The 17,664-nt window shown below is 52.2% G+C and overlaps 1 protein-coding gene across 1 annotated transcript; it reads right to left on the bottom strand.

The window, feature by feature from the left end:
* Positions 1–827: 827 nt before the first annotated feature.
* On the bottom strand, positions 828–3,178 carry CRX (cone-rod homeobox). The gene is made up of 3 exons (XM_028088180.1): positions 3,079–3,178; positions 2,336–2,487; positions 828–1,475 (listed from the first exon to the last, which is right to left on the bottom strand). The coding sequence occupies exons 1-3, from the start codon at positions 3,176–3,178 to the stop codon at positions 828–830; spliced, it is 900 nt and encodes a 299-aa protein (XP_027943981.1).
* Between the last annotated feature and the right edge of the window lie 14,486 nt (positions 3,179–17,664).

Here is a 17,664-nt window from a genome sequence, read left to right as displayed (position 1 = left end):
GGAAGCCTGCCACCTCCTCTTCTTTTTCGAAATACCCACAGCTAGAGTTGGGGCCCACAGTCGGGCCAATTGCAACTACCTCAGTTCCTCCAACGCTTGGGTGAAATTCACCTTTAGAAAATCCTAAAACAAAAGGAGAAAAAGGAGACATGAAACAGGCAGCTTGCCTTCCATTCTCCCACCAAATGTGCCCATTCTGAAAGAATGCATGAATGTAGAAATGTCTTTAAGAAAAACCTAAGAAGAAGAAGAAATATATATATATATATATCAAAGAGCCCCCTAAACCTACCATATAAAACCTGACGTGTGCAATCTATAACATCCCCGAGTGGATTTTTTTAATTGAACTGTATACAGTTGGTCTAAAGCTTCCATGGTGGGGCTGCTTAAAAGTCTGTCTTTGGATTTTCTAGAAGGATCTCTAGCCATATGCTAAGGAAGTGTCCTGAGTGGAAGGTACGGAATTGAGCCTCCCTACCTGTCTCTCTGTTCAAGGGCATCTCGAGGCTGACCTCACCAGTACCCCCACATCAACTGCGAGTGTGGTTTAATTTCGTCTCGGGGCACATTCTCGGCACCAGTTTCTGGAGTCTGGGGCTCGTGGTTTACAATGGCAGCTGGGTTGAGGGTCACTAAGACCTACTGAGCCTCACCCCAGGCCCCACCCACCCACCCACCCACCGGAAAGCAAGGAGTCCCTGACGGGGGCGGGGGGGGTACTGTGGTGAGAAAAGCCACGGCCTTTGGAGGGAAGGCCAGCCCCGAGGCTTTCCCAGGGAGGCCCGTCCCGGGGCAGGTTGAGACAAGACGCAGGAGCATATCCTCTACAAGATCTGAAACTTCCAGGCACTCTGATCCTTGTAATCCAGAGGGTCCATGGGGTTGTAGGTGAACTTCCAGGTGCCTGTGGGGTCCTTAAATTCCAAGCTGTCCACAGGACTGTACGTGCCATAGCTCTGGCCCGACAGGGAGGTGGGGGACTGGGCCAGGGAGGGCCCCACAGACGGGCCGGAAAGGGGGCTGAGAGCCGGGCCCCCCAACTGGGGCACCATGGGGGAAAGATAGGGATCCAGGCCACTGAAATAGGAGCTCGGAGACCCATAGGCTGAGGGGGAAGAGCAGAAAGCAGAAGCAGGGGCGTAGGTCATGGCGTAGGGCGCAGAGGTCAGAGGAGGCCCCGAGGCCACCAGCCCCGCCCGCTGGGCCTCCGGCAAAGGGGACTCTGAGGCCGGGCTCCAGATGGACACGGTGGCCACAGCTGTGGTGGGGGAGCCTGAGGGGCCGGGGAGAGGGGGGCTGTAGGAGTCTGAGATGCCCAGGGGGTCCGGACAGACGTCGGAGGAGGATCTCGGCGACAGGCCTGCCTTCCTCTTGGCAGGGCGAGCCTTGGTCTGCGCGCCTGGGGGCTGCAGCTGCTGTTTGTGCTGCTGGCGCTGTTGGCGACATTTAGCTCTGCGATTCTTGAACCAAACCTGGGGGGGGGAGGGGGAGATGGCATGCGTGAGTGGGGAGGGAGCCCCGGAGAGCCCCCACGCTGCCCCGGAATGATGGTGTTAATTGGTGAGGCATGCCCGAGTCACACCGCCCCACCTTGCAGTCGGTCCTGGGGCGCCCGGTCCGTGCATCCTACCAACTATCCATCCATCCATCCCATCATTCCTATCCGCAATTATACACACACACGCACAATCATACGTACATACAAATAATCACACATGCAGTTGTGCGTATAATCGTGCGCACACGCACATGCATCCATCCAATCATACAGTCATACAAATGCACATATGCACACTTATCCAGCAGTCAATTAAGAAACACGCACGAACTACGACTTTGGGGCTGCCTCCGTGGAGCTGACATTCTTGTTGAGAGTGACAGATTAGAAATCAACAGTGAGTACATTGCATAGTATTTTAGAAGGTGATCAATACTTTGGAAGAACCAGTGGAGCAGGAGGAAGGGGCAGCAGAGTAGGGTGTCAGGGGACATTGTGACTTTAAATGTGAGGGTCCATCTAGGTCCCATTGACAGACACGGTGACCCTGATTGGTCGATAAACAAAGACTTGAGCAAAGCAATGGGGAATAAACCTTCCAGGTAGAAGGAACAGAGAGTGCAAAGGGCCTGGGGCCGGAGTGTGCTTGGCAGGCGTGTTAGGGGAAGAATCGGCTGGCAAAGAGAGTGGGAGGAGGGGTAAGGGGCAGTAATGGGGGTGAAGCATTATGAGGGCTATACATGACTTCGTTATGTTACTGTATGACTACTCCCCCTCCCTTCACTCTGGGTCCCAGGAAGGGCAGGAAGGGGCCCAGGGCCCCGAGCACCCCACCTGAACCCTGGACTCGGGCAGGTTGATCTTCAGAGCCACCTCCTCTCGAGCATACACATCCGGGTACTGAGTCTTGGCAAACAGGGCCTCCAGTTCCTCCAGCTGGCTCCGGGTGAAGGTGGTCCGCTCCCGCCGCTGCTTCCTTGGGGCACCTACGGCAGGAACAGGACAACGGGACCATCCAGAGACCCGGATCTCCCAGTCTCTTTGTCCGCTGGCGGGAAGCCCTGACGTCCAGCGGGAAGCCAAGAAGCCCTTTCTGGGGGTGCATCTTCCCAAAAGAAGGGTGCATCTACTCCCTGATCTTATAGACCTCACTCTGTACCCCCCTGGGAAATGGGGCCCCTCTTGGCCCGTCATCTTGGGTCTCATGCCTCACCCCGAGAACTGGCCTTAGCCCTGTAAGCAGGTGTATGAGTTTGGTTTTTATCCCCTTTCTAAAATTTCTTACAAACAAAGGCATGTTCAGTTGAAACACGCCATTGAGAGTACTCAACGCCTTCTGGTGTAGAAGAGTGACAGGTCCAGCTAAAAGGAACCACTTCCTAAATTGCTATGAACACCCCTACGCTTTCCTGCACCCCTCAGTGACGTGGAGAAGTGTTTGGCAAATTGCAAAGAACTACATACGGCTGGTGTGTGACTCCGATATCACTCCAGTAAGTTCCCAGCTTCTTCCTGAGAATAAGGGACCCCGAGGGGCCACCGAGAGCTTGGGGGGTCAGAAGAAGGATGGTACTCACTTGGATAGGACACAGCTTGGTGCATCAGATCCACGCTGGGACCACTCAGGGCCAAGGCGTTGACCGAGTAGTGGGGCCCCGGGTTCATATACGCCATCATGATCTTCGGGGACACCGTGGCCCAGGTCTGTGGGCCTGCAAGAGAGGAGGGGGCGCTCAGACACTCCCCAGTTACCGCGTGGTGCCTGGCAGCCCAAGTCCAAGTCCTGCTTCAGACTCTTCTTAGGTGTGTGACCTTGGGCACCTATCTCTCTGTGCTTCGGTTTCCACGCCTATAAAATGGCCTTCTGCTTAAAGTGGGCAAAGCTTCCCAGAGACCCAGTCTGCAACAGCAGCTGACACTGTAATGCGAATCCTGGGCCCCAGAAACGATGTCCAGCCTCGCACAGAATCACCGACAGCAGGCTGACCCACTGTCCCGGCCTGCTTGGGACGGGGTGGTTTCTAGAGAGGCAGGCATTTCCCCCACAAACACGGGAAGAGTCCCCGACAAACTGGGGTGGCAGAGTAGCATCCAAACAAGTGAAGGATGATCTTCCACGACCACGTGTGACCCATCAGGTGGGCAAAGATAAAAAAGGTCCCTTAGCCCCAGAGCCAGCCTGGGTGCGGAGAAGCAGGCGTTCCCGTGTCCGGTCGGGAGCGCCGAGCAGCGAGCATCATCCATGCATCGGAATAAACTGGAAGCATTGATCAAAATGAAATGCCATCTTTCCTCTCCCCACCCCCTCCTTCCCCGGGGCAATTTGCCTTCGGGGCACCTCCGTCCCCTCGAGGGAAAATGGGAATGCAAATAGCATTTACATCTTTAGGTGGTTGGGTGGGTAAATCCAAGATGCGTTATCAGCTCCTTAAACTAGCACCTAACACCTCGGTCAGCGCCGCGCAGCGAGAAGCAGGGGGCGCCCCTCGCCGTTTGCAAGCGGATGTTTGCACAGGCTCTGCAAGAGGATTTCCAATGCGCGCGTGTACAATCGCCAAAATGCGGAAGCAGCCTCTATGTCCACCAAAGGGGAGGTGGTAAGTAAATTATGCAACTAGATGATGTCACATGTATTCAAGGGCATTCCATCAAGTCACTAAAAGGCCGCCGCGAACTGATTTTTACAGCTGTCTAGTAAATAGTTAAGAGAAATGATCCTACACCTGGCAATAAGAGGAGACGGTGTGTCATTTCTAGATCATCCTGGGAGCCTATTTAACAGAACCCCTCCCAGCCCAAGGGTTATTTCATTTTCTAAGGGACGGGATCTCTGCTCGGGTTACTATTTGCTATGGATCAGCCTCCGGGCTCTGATAAGGTAATCGGTAACTTGCAAGAAGTTTGGTGGCAAATGATTTGTCTCCACAGAAAGGATGACCTCAAGGTCACAGAGGATTTGCTGCCCTGTTGCCCAGTTTCCTTTCTGTTTTCTGCACGTTCCCCGAAGAACCGAATTAGCCACTGCTCCTTGACTTTCCCCCTTTGAAACAGCTGGTTTCCTCATTTAATAACTTAAATAATATTTGATCAGGGCTTATTATGTATGTGTCTGAGAGTCAGGTTTTCCAATTTTGTTAAAATTAGGGATGCCTGGGTGGCTCAGTCGGTTAAGCATCTGCCTTCAGCTCAGGTCATGATCTTGGGGTCCTGGGATCGAGCCCCACATCGGGCACCCCGCACGGCAGGGAATCTGCTTCTCCCTCTCCCTCTGCCTGCCGCTCTCCCAGCTCAAGCTCTCTCTGTCAAATAAAATCTTTTTTTTTTAATTCTTTTTGTTAAAATTACACTTTTTTAAAGATTTTATTTATTTATTTGACACAGAGAGACAGACAGACAGACAGAGACAGAGAGAGAGAGAGACAGAAAGTGGGAGAGAGAGAAATCCAGGTTAGCGTGTAGCAGGCATATTGTGTATGCACAGAAAATTTCCAGGAAGGACAGAGGATACCTACAAGTGAAGCCCTCTGGAGAGGTGTCCTATATCCAAGCCTTGTTTTTGCAGTTTGGACTGCTCTGTCACCGTACGGACATACAAGCTTTTCAAAAACAAAAGCAACGGGCGCCTGGGTGGCTCAGTCGGTTGAGCCACTGCCTTCGGCTCAGGTCATGATCCTGGAGTCCCCGGATCGAGTCCCACATCAGGCTCCCCGCTCAGCGGGGAGTCTGCTTCTCCCTCTGACTCTCCCCTCTCCCATGTGCTCTCTCTCTCTCTCATTCTTTCTCTCAAATAAATAAATAAAATCTTAAAAAAAAAAAAAAGCAACAATAAAATCTAAACAAAACAAAAAGCCATGAGACCCTTTCCGGGGTTCCCGATCACCCCCACTAAGATGGCCTCGGGGAGCCTCCCAGCCTCTCTGGGTGTGTGCATAAGCCGTTCCCTGGGTCAGGAATGCCTCTTGTCTGGTCCCTGTCATAGGCAACCCCTTCTCTTCCTGCAGGCTCCAGCTCAAGCATCAACTTTCCTGGGGAGCCATCTTACATGCTAACCTGGATTTCTCTCTCTCCCTCTTTCTGTCTCTCTCTCTGTCTCTGTCTGTCTGTCTCTCTCTCTCACACACACACACCAATATTTCAGAAATAAGTAAAAGTAAAAAACAGAAGACCTTTGCTTTAGCCCCTTCCCCCCTCCCACTCCCGCTAGCCTGTCCTTCTCATCACTCACTTGGGGGATGGTGTTCTATTTATCATAAACTGGGGTCCTACTGCCCCTCCAAGAAAAATGTTTGAGATTCCACCTTGCTGTAGGAGGTGGGGATGTAGCGAGAAATGAGGCACACAGCATGACTCTTCTCATGGGATTGAACCTCTGGGAAAATGAAATGGGGTAACGGGATAGTGATGGGGTTTGGGGCGAGGGAAAGACAGCTCATCTAGACGGATGGTCAGGGAAGGTCTCTCTGTGAGGATGGGACCTTGGGGCGGAAAAGTGATGGGCTCAGTCACCGTGGGAAGATGCCTCCAGGCAGAGGGAACAGCAGCTGCAAAGCCCTGAGGCTGGGATCATTTTGTCTCGTTGGAGGAGGAAACCAGGTGCCCAATGTGACTGGAGCAGAGCGATCCAGGTGGAGAGCGAACCAGATGATGTAGGGCCTGGCCAGGAAGGTCATGGGGAAGCTCAGTGCTGGTGGTTACAATAAAAGCAAAAAGCCGCTTTAAATCCGAAGACCTGCTGGGCGTTCTAGGAAGCCCCCAATAATCTTCCCCCTGGTAGTTACCCCCTTGTGTTGTCCCCTCCCACAGAGCAGGGCTGCCATGGGCCCCCCATTCGGCACTGCAGAAATGACAGAGTGACCTCCAAGGCTGGCGCTGCTCTGGGGGGAGCCGGTCGGGGTCATGGAGTGGGGTGCGTCCAGGGGGCCAGGAACTGAGGCATCCCGCCAACAGCCATGGGACCAAGCCCCACATGGAAGGTCAGTTCCAAAGCATCAGGCAAGCCCTCCAAGGACTCAGCCCTGGTCGACATCGGACTACATACAACAGTGCGAAGAGACCTGAGCCCGAATCATCCAGCGGAGCTGCCCCGGATCCCTGTCCCTCAGACACTGTATGAGACCCTAAGTGTTTGTTGTTTTAAGCAGCTAAGTTTTAGTGTGACTCATTACACGGCTAGGGCTAACTCACACACAAGCCTTCTCTATGCAGGACGCCCTTATATCAACAGAGCCTTGGAAGGCAGACTCGGCATTCCTGTTATGCTCCCATTTCACAGATGGGAACGTCTTCAGGCTCAGGCAACTTTGCTTGCCCAGGGTCACACACGGACTGTTGGGGACCCGGGATTCCAACCCTGGGTTGGAGGCTTCTGAAGGCTGTTCTCCCGGCACCCAGCCTGGGTTCCCTCTGTCCTCTCGCTCTTCTCCAGGGGAGCTTCTGGAGGGTGCAGAAACAGGGAGACCTGTGGCACTGCCCTGCTAGGGACCAGGTGCAGAGCCTGGAACGAGAGCACCCACGTTCATTGTCTTCCCCGTCAACTCTGCGCCCGGTTAACCAGGCTAAGCGGTTGGCCTTCCAGGAAAGCCCGGCATTCTGCACTGGGGTGATCCACCCCACAGACAGGGAATCTGAGACTGGGGTGAGGAAGGTGCTCACCCAAGACCAAGCAGCTGGTCATGACAATGACCTCCAGGATTGAGCGTTTGCCAGCTTCCTCAAGACAACCCGCAAGGGCTTTGTGGACAATACGTCCGCAAAGAATAATAACAAAAATAATGTCGGACATCCACTGAAATTTTTCTCTGGCAACAAGATGAGACAGCTAGTGAGATCACGGCCTCAGGACTTGCCCGCTCTACACAGGCTTTTGGTGTCCCATCCCAAGAAGCACAGACAGCAACAGCTAGGATGTCTACCTTTTGTTGAGAATTTACAATCAGCCTGACAGCAACCCTGTCATCATCCCGCGGGTGAAGTTCAAGGCAATAATGCTTCATTGTCCCAAAGGTGGGCTGAGGAACACCACTCTCCCTGCCCTGCGGATCAACCCGTGGAAGCCGAGGCTGGCACTTGGGGCTTCTGGGGTTCAGCAGCCACTGGGTCCAGGCTCCCACCTGAGCAGGTGCTCTGACAGGTAAGGCCTGAAGGCTCGCACCCACCTTGTGGGTAGTCAAGGAAACGATCCCATTCTACAGGTGGGGAAACCGAGCCTGAAGGGTACAGAGGAAGGTACCCACCCCCAGTCAGGCGGCTGACAACCATAAGGACCTCCAGTCATGATCCCCCAACTGCGCCTCGAGAACAAGATCTCAGGGAACAATCATCCCGATAAAACTTCCTCCAAGGTAGGTTCTACTAGGATCCTCGCTTCACAGAGGAGGAAACCGAGGCTCAGAGAGTAGAGTCCCCTGCTCTCGACCCCCAACTCTGCCCCCGATCCCCCCAAAGCAGGATGAAGCCAGCTCCCTCTCCTGGGCTCATTGCAGGCCAGGCCTGTGACATGGGGTCCCAGTGGCTCTTCATGGCAACTTGTCATTGTCACCACTTTAGCAGACTAGGAACCTGAGGCCCAGGGAGGTCACGTGAATGGCCCAAGGCCACACAGTGAGTAAAAGGCAGGCTTTAAGCCCAGACTCAGGGGGCCCCACAACAGCCCTGGCAAGACTCCCCCAGGTCAGCCACGTTCAAGGTCCTCCTTTGCCTTGTCTGTGCCGCCCCCATGAGCTCCGCCATCCGGTGGGACGAGGAGCTGAACTATACATGCTCCTGACCCAGATGGGACTTGGGGAAGCAGGAGTCTCTAGAGTAGGGAGGCCCCCAGGTAATCACTCCACCAGCATGTGAGCCGAGAACCTCGGCGCTCCCGGCCTGGTCGGGGCCCCCCCAGGGTCTACCCTTCCTCCCTCCTGCTGCCGGCCAGTGGCTCTTGCGTTCTATTTCTGTCATTCAGCACCTACTCAAATAACTAGGCACCCCAGGCATCCCCCCCATGCCCTGTCCACCCTCACCCCCTCCTGTTGCGCTCCCAGGCCCCCTGCACCTCAGACACCAGGATGGAAATGCCATTCCCTAGAGGACCCTGCAGCAAACATCACACATCCCTTCCTCTCGGCCCCTGAGAACTAAGAACTGAGTCTCCCCTCTCTCACTCCCCCGCCCTCGGTCCCCTCTGCTACTCTTGCAGACACTCACCTTCAGAAACGGGGGGGTGGGGAGGGACGGGACGGGGCTCTCCTGGCAGGTGGCAGAGGCTGAAGGAAACGGGTGCCCTCACAGGGGGAGATTTTAAGCCCCGGCTGGGAGTGATGTCATTTGCGGTGGCCTGGATCTCAGAGGGTAATCCTGGCCCCGGGTGGGGGACTTGACTGGACGCCAGGAGGTGACATTGGCTGGGAGGGGGAGGGGCACCCGTCTGCCTAATCCCCCTCTCCTCCCCAAGGCATCTTGGCAATTAGAGCTGATGGGGACGGGAAGCCCCAGCTCCTGCCTGTGACAAGGAACCCCCACTCTTCAGGGAAGTTCTTCCTGAGGTCTAACTGGTGTCCCTCCCGCTTTGGCATCTCATCATAGAGGGAGAGAAATGCTGGGTGTTGCCGAGAGATTATTTGAAAAATAAGGGGTGCAGGGCTTTCTGCCTCCCCTCCTGGGTCACGCTTTCTCTCCCCAGCAATCTGTCTGCCGACTTATTCAAACCTGTCTGGCCCCATTGTTCGTGGCTTCTGGCTCAGTTTCCCCTTTTCTCTCTGTTGGCCTTGGCCTCCATCACTTTGGTCTCCGACCTTTCTGTCTCTAACGGACATCAGCTTCTCCTACTTGCTCTACTGGTCTTTTTGGGGGGTCTCTGTGCCTCAGTTTCTCTCTTCCTCGGGCCCCCGGCTATGCCATTCCTGCCACTTCACATGTGTGCCCCCCACCTCGTTCTCCAACTCCGTGCCCCTCTGTCCCTGTCTTGATTGATTTCCTTGCATTTCTGCCTTGGTCTCTTATTCTCGGATCTCTCATTCCCTTTCTTTTTTTTTTTTTTTTTTAAGATTTTATTTATTTATTTGACAGAGAGACACAACGAGAGCAGGAACACAAGCAGGGGGAGTGGGAGAGGGAGAAGCAGGCTTCCCGCTGAGCCGGGAGCCCGATGCGGGGCTCGATCCCAGGACCCTGGGACCATGACCTGAGCCGAAGGCAGACACTTAACGGCCGAGCCACCCAGGCGCCCTCCTTCCCTTTCTTTCTCTGCGACTCTGTCTCTGTTTTGCTTGGGGCACCTGTGTCTCTCTGTCCCTGTGTCCCTGTCTGTCCATCTGTCCCTGCAACTCCGGCATACCCGCTGTACCTCTATGCTTCTTTATCCAACCCCCCAAGTTCCAAGCTCTGGTCTTGTTTCTCTCTCTTTTTCACCAACACCTCGTTTGGTTCTCTGATTCTCTCTTTCTTTCTCCCACTTTCCCCCCAATTCTGCTTTTTCCCAATCTCGGTAGCCTCTCTCACTCTGTACTTGTGAGTGGCCTTGTCTCCATCTCCCGCCCTGGGTCTGTTCTATTTCGCCAAACACCCGAGCGTGCACACGCACGCGCACACACCCTCACACACGTACATACACGCGTGTGATGGTGGTAATCCTGCCTCGTGGCTGGGTCATTGTGTCTCACCATAAGGGGCTCTTTCTTTCTCCACCCACACGAACCCCCTGCCAGGGGGAGATTAAGGCCAGCAGCCTGGCTGGGGAATCAGGCAGGTCTCATTAGCTTGAAGAACCAGGGGTGACAGGGAGAGAGGGAGGGGCTGTCTGACCCTCAGTGACCAGTCAAGAGGCTACTGATGGGACAATCCAGTGCTGTTAACAGACTGTCCTGGCCCACTGGAGCAGGGAAGGAAAGGAGGCTGAGCAGGGAGAGCGAGAGAGAGGGTCCTTACGGCCCCATGGAAGAAAAGTATCAACTTCTCCACGTCACCTCCTCCTGGGACTGTGCACCCACCTGCCTGTCAGGGCCCCCCCAGGGTGGGAGGGTGTGCAGACGTGGGTCTCAGAAGGTCATGCACCCATATGGCCCTGGGGGGCAGTTGAGTCCACATTTAGGCCCTTCTTCGGAGCTGGATCCCCCCAGGAAAAGTCAATTTCTTTCTCATTTCCACCTAGAGACTCAGGAGGAGATTTTGTCATTTAGCCTTGCCCGCTCCCTTTTTGCTCACGTTCGTCCCACAGCCAATCCATCCCTAAATCCTGTCATCTCTTCTTTCAGCTAATTGTCCCTCTACAAACATCAAAGCTCTGCTGGGAGACGTTAAAGGAGACCCAAGTCAAGAGTGAAATAAACCAGGGATTGGGAGACTCCATATTGTTAAGATATGTCAATTCTTCTCAGACTAATCGTTAGTCACTGCAATCCCAACCAAAACCTCTCAAAGGTGTGTTTTTGTAGAAACCGACAACCCGATTCAAAAATCTCTATGACAATTTAAAGAATCTTGGGGCGCCTGGGTGGCTCAGTCATTAAGCGTCTGCCTTCAGCTTGGGTCATGATCCCAGGGTCCTGGGATCGAGCCCCGCATCGGGCTCCCTGCTCGGCGGGAAGCCTGCTTCTCCCTCTCCCACTCCCCCTGCTTGTGTTCCCTCTCTCACTGTGTCTCTCTCTGTCAAATAAATAAAATCTTTTTTTTAAAGAAAATTTAAAGAATCTAGAATATCAAAACAATCTTTAAAAAAAAGCTGGAAACTTATATTACCTGACTTCAGGACTTACTGCAACGCTACGGTAATCAAGACAGCGTGATATTGCATAAGGACAAGCAAATCAATCAATGAGACAGAATATACAGTTCAGAAATTGGTCAAAAACTTTATGATTGATTTTTTGACAAAAATGCCAAAGCAAGTCAATAGGAAAGTCTTCAATACATCATGTTTGAACAATGGAATATCCACATAAGAAAAAATAAAAGAAAGAACCTCAATCACAATACACAAAAATTAATTTGAGAGAGATCACAGTCCTAAATGTGAAAAAGCAAAAGTATAATGCCCCTAGGGGTGGGGAAAAAAAAAACCGAAACATATTCTTCTTGACCTGGGGAAAGGCAAAAGTCTCTTAAACAGGACAAAGAAGGCAATCACCATGAAATAGGAAATCAATAAATTAGATGTGATCAAAACTAGAAAATGCTACTCTTCAAAAGATATCATTAAGTACAAGAAAATGCTAGGCACAGTCTGTGAGAAAGCATTTGCAAAACCTATAGCTGGTATAGACCTTATATCCAGAATACAGAAGAGTCCTTCAACTCAATAATCAAACCCCTGGAAGAAACACTTCATAAAAGATATCCTGATAGCCGATGAGCCACACACACACCACAGACAACATTTGTCATCAGGGAAACACAAATTAAAACCAAAATGGCATGTCACAACACGCACACCAAAACGTTTGGTCAAGATGATAAAACCTGGAGTGGAGAGGGGTACGGCCTGCAAAGCGGCCTGAGGGAAACTCCGGTCAGTGCAATATTGTGTATCTCCAGAGGCACGCTGATGACATGAGAGCACCAATCTGTCAAAATGCATCAAACTGATCATTTAAAATGGGTGCATTTTATCGATGTAAATCGTGCCTCAATTAAAAAAAAAAAAAGAGGATGAGGGAAATACCGCTATCCCCGGTGTAACCTGCTCTCACCAGCCCCACCGCTGGGAGCAGCGAAGGATTGCAGCAGGAGGCCCCGCCCCCGACCGCGGAAGCCCCGCCCCTCAGCCCCGCCCCCCGCCCCCGCAAGCCTGGGAGCCTCAGCTCAGCGTGGGAAGATCAAAGCCTCAACTCGGGCCACCACTGGAAGAAAATGCATTCTGTGCCCACCTCTGTGCGATCTGGCCTCTAACCACTCAGTCCCCTTCTGTCCCGCCGGCCTCTTCCTGTCCCCAAACTAGCCAAGAGCAGGAAAGGAGCCCAGAGGAGACTGGAGGTCACGAGGCCCCGCAGGAGACAGGGTCCTGGGGCAGCCGGGGGGTGACAGACACTGGAGGAGATCCAAGGGCTGGGAGGCAAAGGGAGAGAGAGGAGAACTCTAAAGAGGAAATCAATATTCATTTGTTCAGTGATTGAATGCCGGGAGAGATGTAGAGAGGGAAAGAATCTCGGTGTTTTTCAAGGGCCGCCCAGGTCCTTGTCAACTGCAGCAGACGGGGGTAGGTTAGACTGTGGGGGGCCCTCCCCCTGCACCCCGCAGCTCCCTAGCACACTCGCACTGCTTTATTTTCTGCAGAACTCTTACCAACGGCTTGTCTCTCCTCCGCCCCTCTCGCAGGATGTGAGCTCTGGGAGGGCTGGGACCTTGGCTGTCTGGGACAGTCCCAGCACAGAGTAGGTGCTTAATAAAGGGATGGGTGAAGGGCCGAGTGAATGGCAGAGGGGCAAAGAGACACACACACAGGGCAGAGGTGGGCTGTGGTTTTATGGAAAGGGCCAAAGACCTGTGATTGCCGCCGGAGTCAGTGAGGTCCGACTTGGGAGTACCCAACAGTGTTTGCAGATGCTTCGGAGATCACATTATTGCTGAGTTGGTTAGTTCAGGATCTAACTGTCTCGGAAACCCAGGTTTTCTCCACCTCCCGTGTTGGGCAAGGTGGCATCCACCCCAGCTCCTTGTTCCCACTGGACAGGGGAGCCATCAGGGGCTGCAGAGCAAAGGTGAACCCCACGGAGCTGGGGGAGTCTTCCCAGAACCGATGTGGAGCCACGTGAGTCTGGGTTTAAAGCCTGGCTTTCACTCTGCAGTGTCTGAGCAGTTGGGACTGGTGGTCTTCAGGCTTGTCAGCTGTGTGCTGGGGGGGGCAGGGGCGGACACTTTCCTCCCCACCCTTTAGGCTCAGTCTGCCCACCTGTAAATAGGATTATCTCCTTGACCACCCACAAAGTGGGAATCAGCCTTCAGGCCTCACCTGTCAGAGCACGTGCTCAGATGGGAGGCTGGACCCAGTGGCTGCTGATCATCTGGAGCCCGGAGCGCCAGCCTCGGGTCCCACAGGTTGGCCCCCAGGGCAGGGAGAGTGGTCTCCCTTAGCCCATCCTTTGGGATTGTGAAACATCACATTGCTTTGAAATTTGCCCAGGTTGCAGAAGACTTATACAGGCATTTCAGAAGCGAAGATAGTAAATGGCCCATCAATGCATGATGCAGGGCACTGTTTCATCAGTTGCCAGGCAAATGGAAATTAAAACCTCACAGCAATACCTCTGTGTCCCACCAGATGGCTAAAATGAACGTCTGACAATTCTAAGTGTTAACTCGCACACAGCTGGTGAGCACGTAAGGTACTCCAGCCCGTCTAGGAAACCATTGGGCAGTATTGTTAAAAGGTGCACGTGTGCCTATTATATAACCCAGCCATTTCATTCCTCGGTCCATACCCAACAGGAACACGTGCTTATTTCAGGAAGAGGATGAGAAGAACGTTCAGAGCACATCCTCACAATAGCCCCAAACTGGAAGCTACTCAAAGACCCATCCAGAGCAGAACATTCCTGCCCAGAGACAGGTCCAAACTTGTTGGTCTCATGACCCCTTTACGTTCTTAAAAGTCATCCAAGACCCAAAGAGCACCTGTTTACATCAGCGGTATCTACTGCATTTACTGTATTAAAATCTAAAACTGAGGAATAAGGGGCGCCTGGGTGGCCCAGTCGTTAAGCATCTGCCTTTGGCTCGGGTCGTGATCCCGGGGTCCTGGGATCAAGCCCCACGTTGGGCTCCCTGCTCAGCGGGAAGCCTGCTTCTCCCTCTCCCACTCCCCCTGCTTGTGTTCCCTCTCTTGCTCTCTCTCTCTCTGTCAAGTAAATAAATAAAATCTTAAAAAAAAAGTAAATAAAAATAAAATCTAAAACTGAGGAATAGAAAATATATAACGCATTTCTAAGTTCATTTGAAATAAACCCATGACATGTTAACATAAAATGATATATTTCTACATGAAAAAATAACTCTATTTTCCCGAGATGAAAGAAGTTGATGAGAAGAGCGGCACTGTTTAAAGTCTTGCAAATCTCTTTAGTGTCAGACCAAATAAAAGACAGCCGGGTCCCCATAGCGGCTACTGGGTTCATTTGGTCTGTTGAGGTGCATCTTGAAGCCTCTGCAAAAGCCCACTGAGGGCTGGCCAAGGAACGGAAGAAAAGGCTGATTCTATCTTAGCATTATTATGAAAGTTTTGATCTGGTGAGCGCCCCCCATAGGGTCTCGATGACCCCCAGGGGTTCCTGGGCCACCCTTTGAGCTGCTTTTCCACAATAAAAAGGAAGACATAATGAGACATGCAAAACACAAATGAGTCTCACAACTCTTAACGCTGAGCGCAAGAAGCCAAGCACAAAAAGAGAGCACGCAGCGGAGACAGAGAGAGAATATGGTATGGTCCCGTTTACACAGATTACATCTGGCACCCCAAATCTATGGAGTTAGAAGTCAAAGTAATGGTTGCCATTGATGAGGGGAAGGGGAGCAGGTGGGGAAATCAAGAAAGCCTTTTGGGGGGACTGGTTGTGTCCATTTCTTCTTTTTTTAAAGATTTATTTATTTTAGAGGGGGAGGGGCAGAGGGAGAGGGAGAGAGAGAGAATCTCAAGCAGACTCCCTGCTGAGTGAGGAGCCCAACCCAGGGCTTGACCTCACGCCCCTGAGATCATGACCTGAGCCGAAATCAAAAGTGAGATGTTTAACCCACGGAGCCACCCAGGCGCCCCTGGTTGTAACCATTTCTTGATCTAGGTGTTGATAATTGAGTGTGTTCACTTTGTGAAGATTTATCAAGATGTACTCTTCTTCACACATAAAAGATAGACATGAATATGTGTGCTATATGTATTATATATCATGTATCACATAACATTGTACATTATATGCACATCATATATTACATTTATATGCATGTATATATACACGCATATATATAATACACCTTGGGCCCCAACAGTAACTGCAGGTCCTAGGGATATGAGCCCTGTAGTGACTGGACCATAGGGACACCCAGGGTTCCCAAAAGATGGGGCTCTTGAGGGACATAGGGGTGAGATGACCAACCAACCCAGTTTTCGTGGGACTGTCCTGGTTTAGCACTGAAAGTCCCATATCCCAGGGACCCCTGAACCCAGGGAAACGGGGCAAGTTGTCCCCATACTTTGCAGAGGGGATATTGACCAAGCTCAGGAGCATATTTCGGTATAACAATTGGACCCTCCACGGTAGTATGTCAGCTCTGGAGGTGAGGATTATCAATTCCAGCCTTCCTACAAGGAAAACTGAGACTCAGAGAAAGGAGTGCCTGGCCCAGAGACACACAGCTAACAGGGAATAGACACAGTATCCGGGCCTTGGCTGGTTTACCATCAAAACTGTGCCCTGGGTCTGGATGGGGTTTTCACTGGGATGGACAAACCCCGGGGTCCTGTCCGGCTCTTGAAAGTTAACGAGGATATTGGTTATGTCAATCACTATTTTACTGTATTAGACATTAAAACTGAGGAACTTTTCAAATATTTTAAATAATTTTAAATTTATTTAGAATGTATTTTTTAAAAAGTAAGTAAAATAAAATGTATTTAAAACTCTATGTTAAATTTTTTTTAATGCTTTCCTTGGACGCCCCAAAGCTGCATGATGCCTCATGTCAGAGGCAGACCTCAGGGCTCTGCGTAGCTTCCTGACAGGTCAGACCCTTCCAGAACATTCCCAGGTCATCTCTGAGGGCCCTGGTCCGATGCCCCCAGACCCTCACGCTTATACCCACTTTCCTGGTCTCCAGAACCCCCTGTTACTTCCAAAGGGACAGAGACAGGAGAGTGGATAGGAAATCAGGAAATAGGTTCATGATAAATCTTTAAAACCAACAATGTTGGCCCCCTCCTAACCCTTTTAATATAGTTTCCTGAACACCGAGCCCATGTCCCGCTCTGTCCCGCGCTCCTGGCTCTGCTCCCCAGGCTCCTCATCTCCTCTGCCGCCCCCCTGTGGCTGTCCTGGCCCCCGGGTCTCCCCACCAGCCGGTTCTCTGACCCTGTCCTGGACCCATTTAGCAAATGCTCCAATCCTCTTAGGCCAGGCGGGCCTCAGCAGAGCAGAGAGAGAATTAGATCAGATTTGGGGGAGGGAAGGGGGGACACGTGACAGGCTGTGGGGGGAGAGCAGACAGACTGTCAGGATAGAATGAAAACTTCTGCTTCTCCGAAACCCCACGAGGAGGTCTGAGACCTCTCACACACTGAGACCCCGGGAGGAGATGGGGGCAGGGAGAGGGGGAAATGGGGGGAGGCAGGGAAGACACCTGGAAGCGGAGATGTCTTGCTCCCCATGCCTGGAAAGTGTTTTCCCCACCTTTGGCTCTCACCTCCATGGTCACTGTAGAACCTAACGCTTCTGCCTACATTTTCAGGTCTCTCCTGTCCATCGAGACCCTGTTTTGTCCTCCAGAATTATTAATTCCTGGCATGTGTGTTTTTAGGGGATGGATGTTGCTTGCCCTCAGCAGCCACACCCCCACCTTCCTTCATATACAGCAGCTCCGACAGTGGTTAGACTAGGGAAGGGTTTTCAGAGCAGAGGAGAAGGTCGCCCCCAAGGACAGTCAGTTCCTTTAGCATCTGATGAATGTTCTGGACCTCTTCCCAATGACACCATTCTGAAGAGACCCCCCCCACACACACACCCAGGAACTCACAAACCACATTCTTTCCAGAACCTTCTGAACAGGGCAGTGCAAGGCATCAAGAAGAACCTACCGAGGCAGACGGCTGTCTGGTCAGGGAACCAATGTTATGTTCAGCTCTTCCCATGTTCCTGGAACTTTGCTGGGAATTTCTGGAACTCCTCCCCCACCTGATTAGATCCCGGCCCTTATCACAGCCCCTCCCTGTAAAGCTCAGATTCAAGCTGACTTTTTTTATTTTGTTTTTTTTTAAGTAGGCTCCACGCCCAGCTCAGAGCCCAACAACGGGCTTGAACTTACGACCCTGAGATCATGACCCGAGCCGAGATCAAGGGTTGGACACCTAACCGACTGAGCCACCCAGGCACCCCTCAAGTTGACTTTTAACATGCTTTGCTGTGATCCTTTGAGTAGCTATGTTCTATGAAGTCACCTCAAACACCGAAGTAGCAAATTTGGTCGTGCTCTTAGTTTCCTGCAAG

Source organism: Eumetopias jubatus, unplaced genomic scaffold, assembly GCF_037043125.1.
Source record: "Eumetopias jubatus isolate StellerSeaLion01/CBP00866 unplaced genomic scaffold, mEumJub1_p1.0 scaffold_10, whole genome shotgun sequence".
NCBI classification, from domain to species: Eukaryota; Metazoa; Chordata; class Mammalia; order Carnivora; family Otariidae; genus Eumetopias; species Eumetopias jubatus.
The sequence above is the reverse complement of the archived record's forward strand: the minus strand, read 5'-3'. Positions and strand labels throughout refer to the sequence as shown.

Bases quoted from the DNA above. Each gene is read 5' to 3' on its own strand.
- CRX (XM_028088180.1), bottom strand. From the start codon at position 3,178: ATGATGGCGTATATGAACCCGGGGCCCCACTACTCGGTCAACGCCTTG. The intron at 2,488-3,078 runs GTGAGTACCATC...TTCCTGCCGTAG, and splicing joins CCAAGCTGTGTCCTATCCAA to GTGCCCCAAGGAAGCAGCGG. The intron at 1,476-2,335 runs GTGGGGTGCTCG...TCCCCCCCCCAG, and splicing joins TGCCCGAGTCCAGGGTTCAG to GTTTGGTTCAAGAATCGCAG.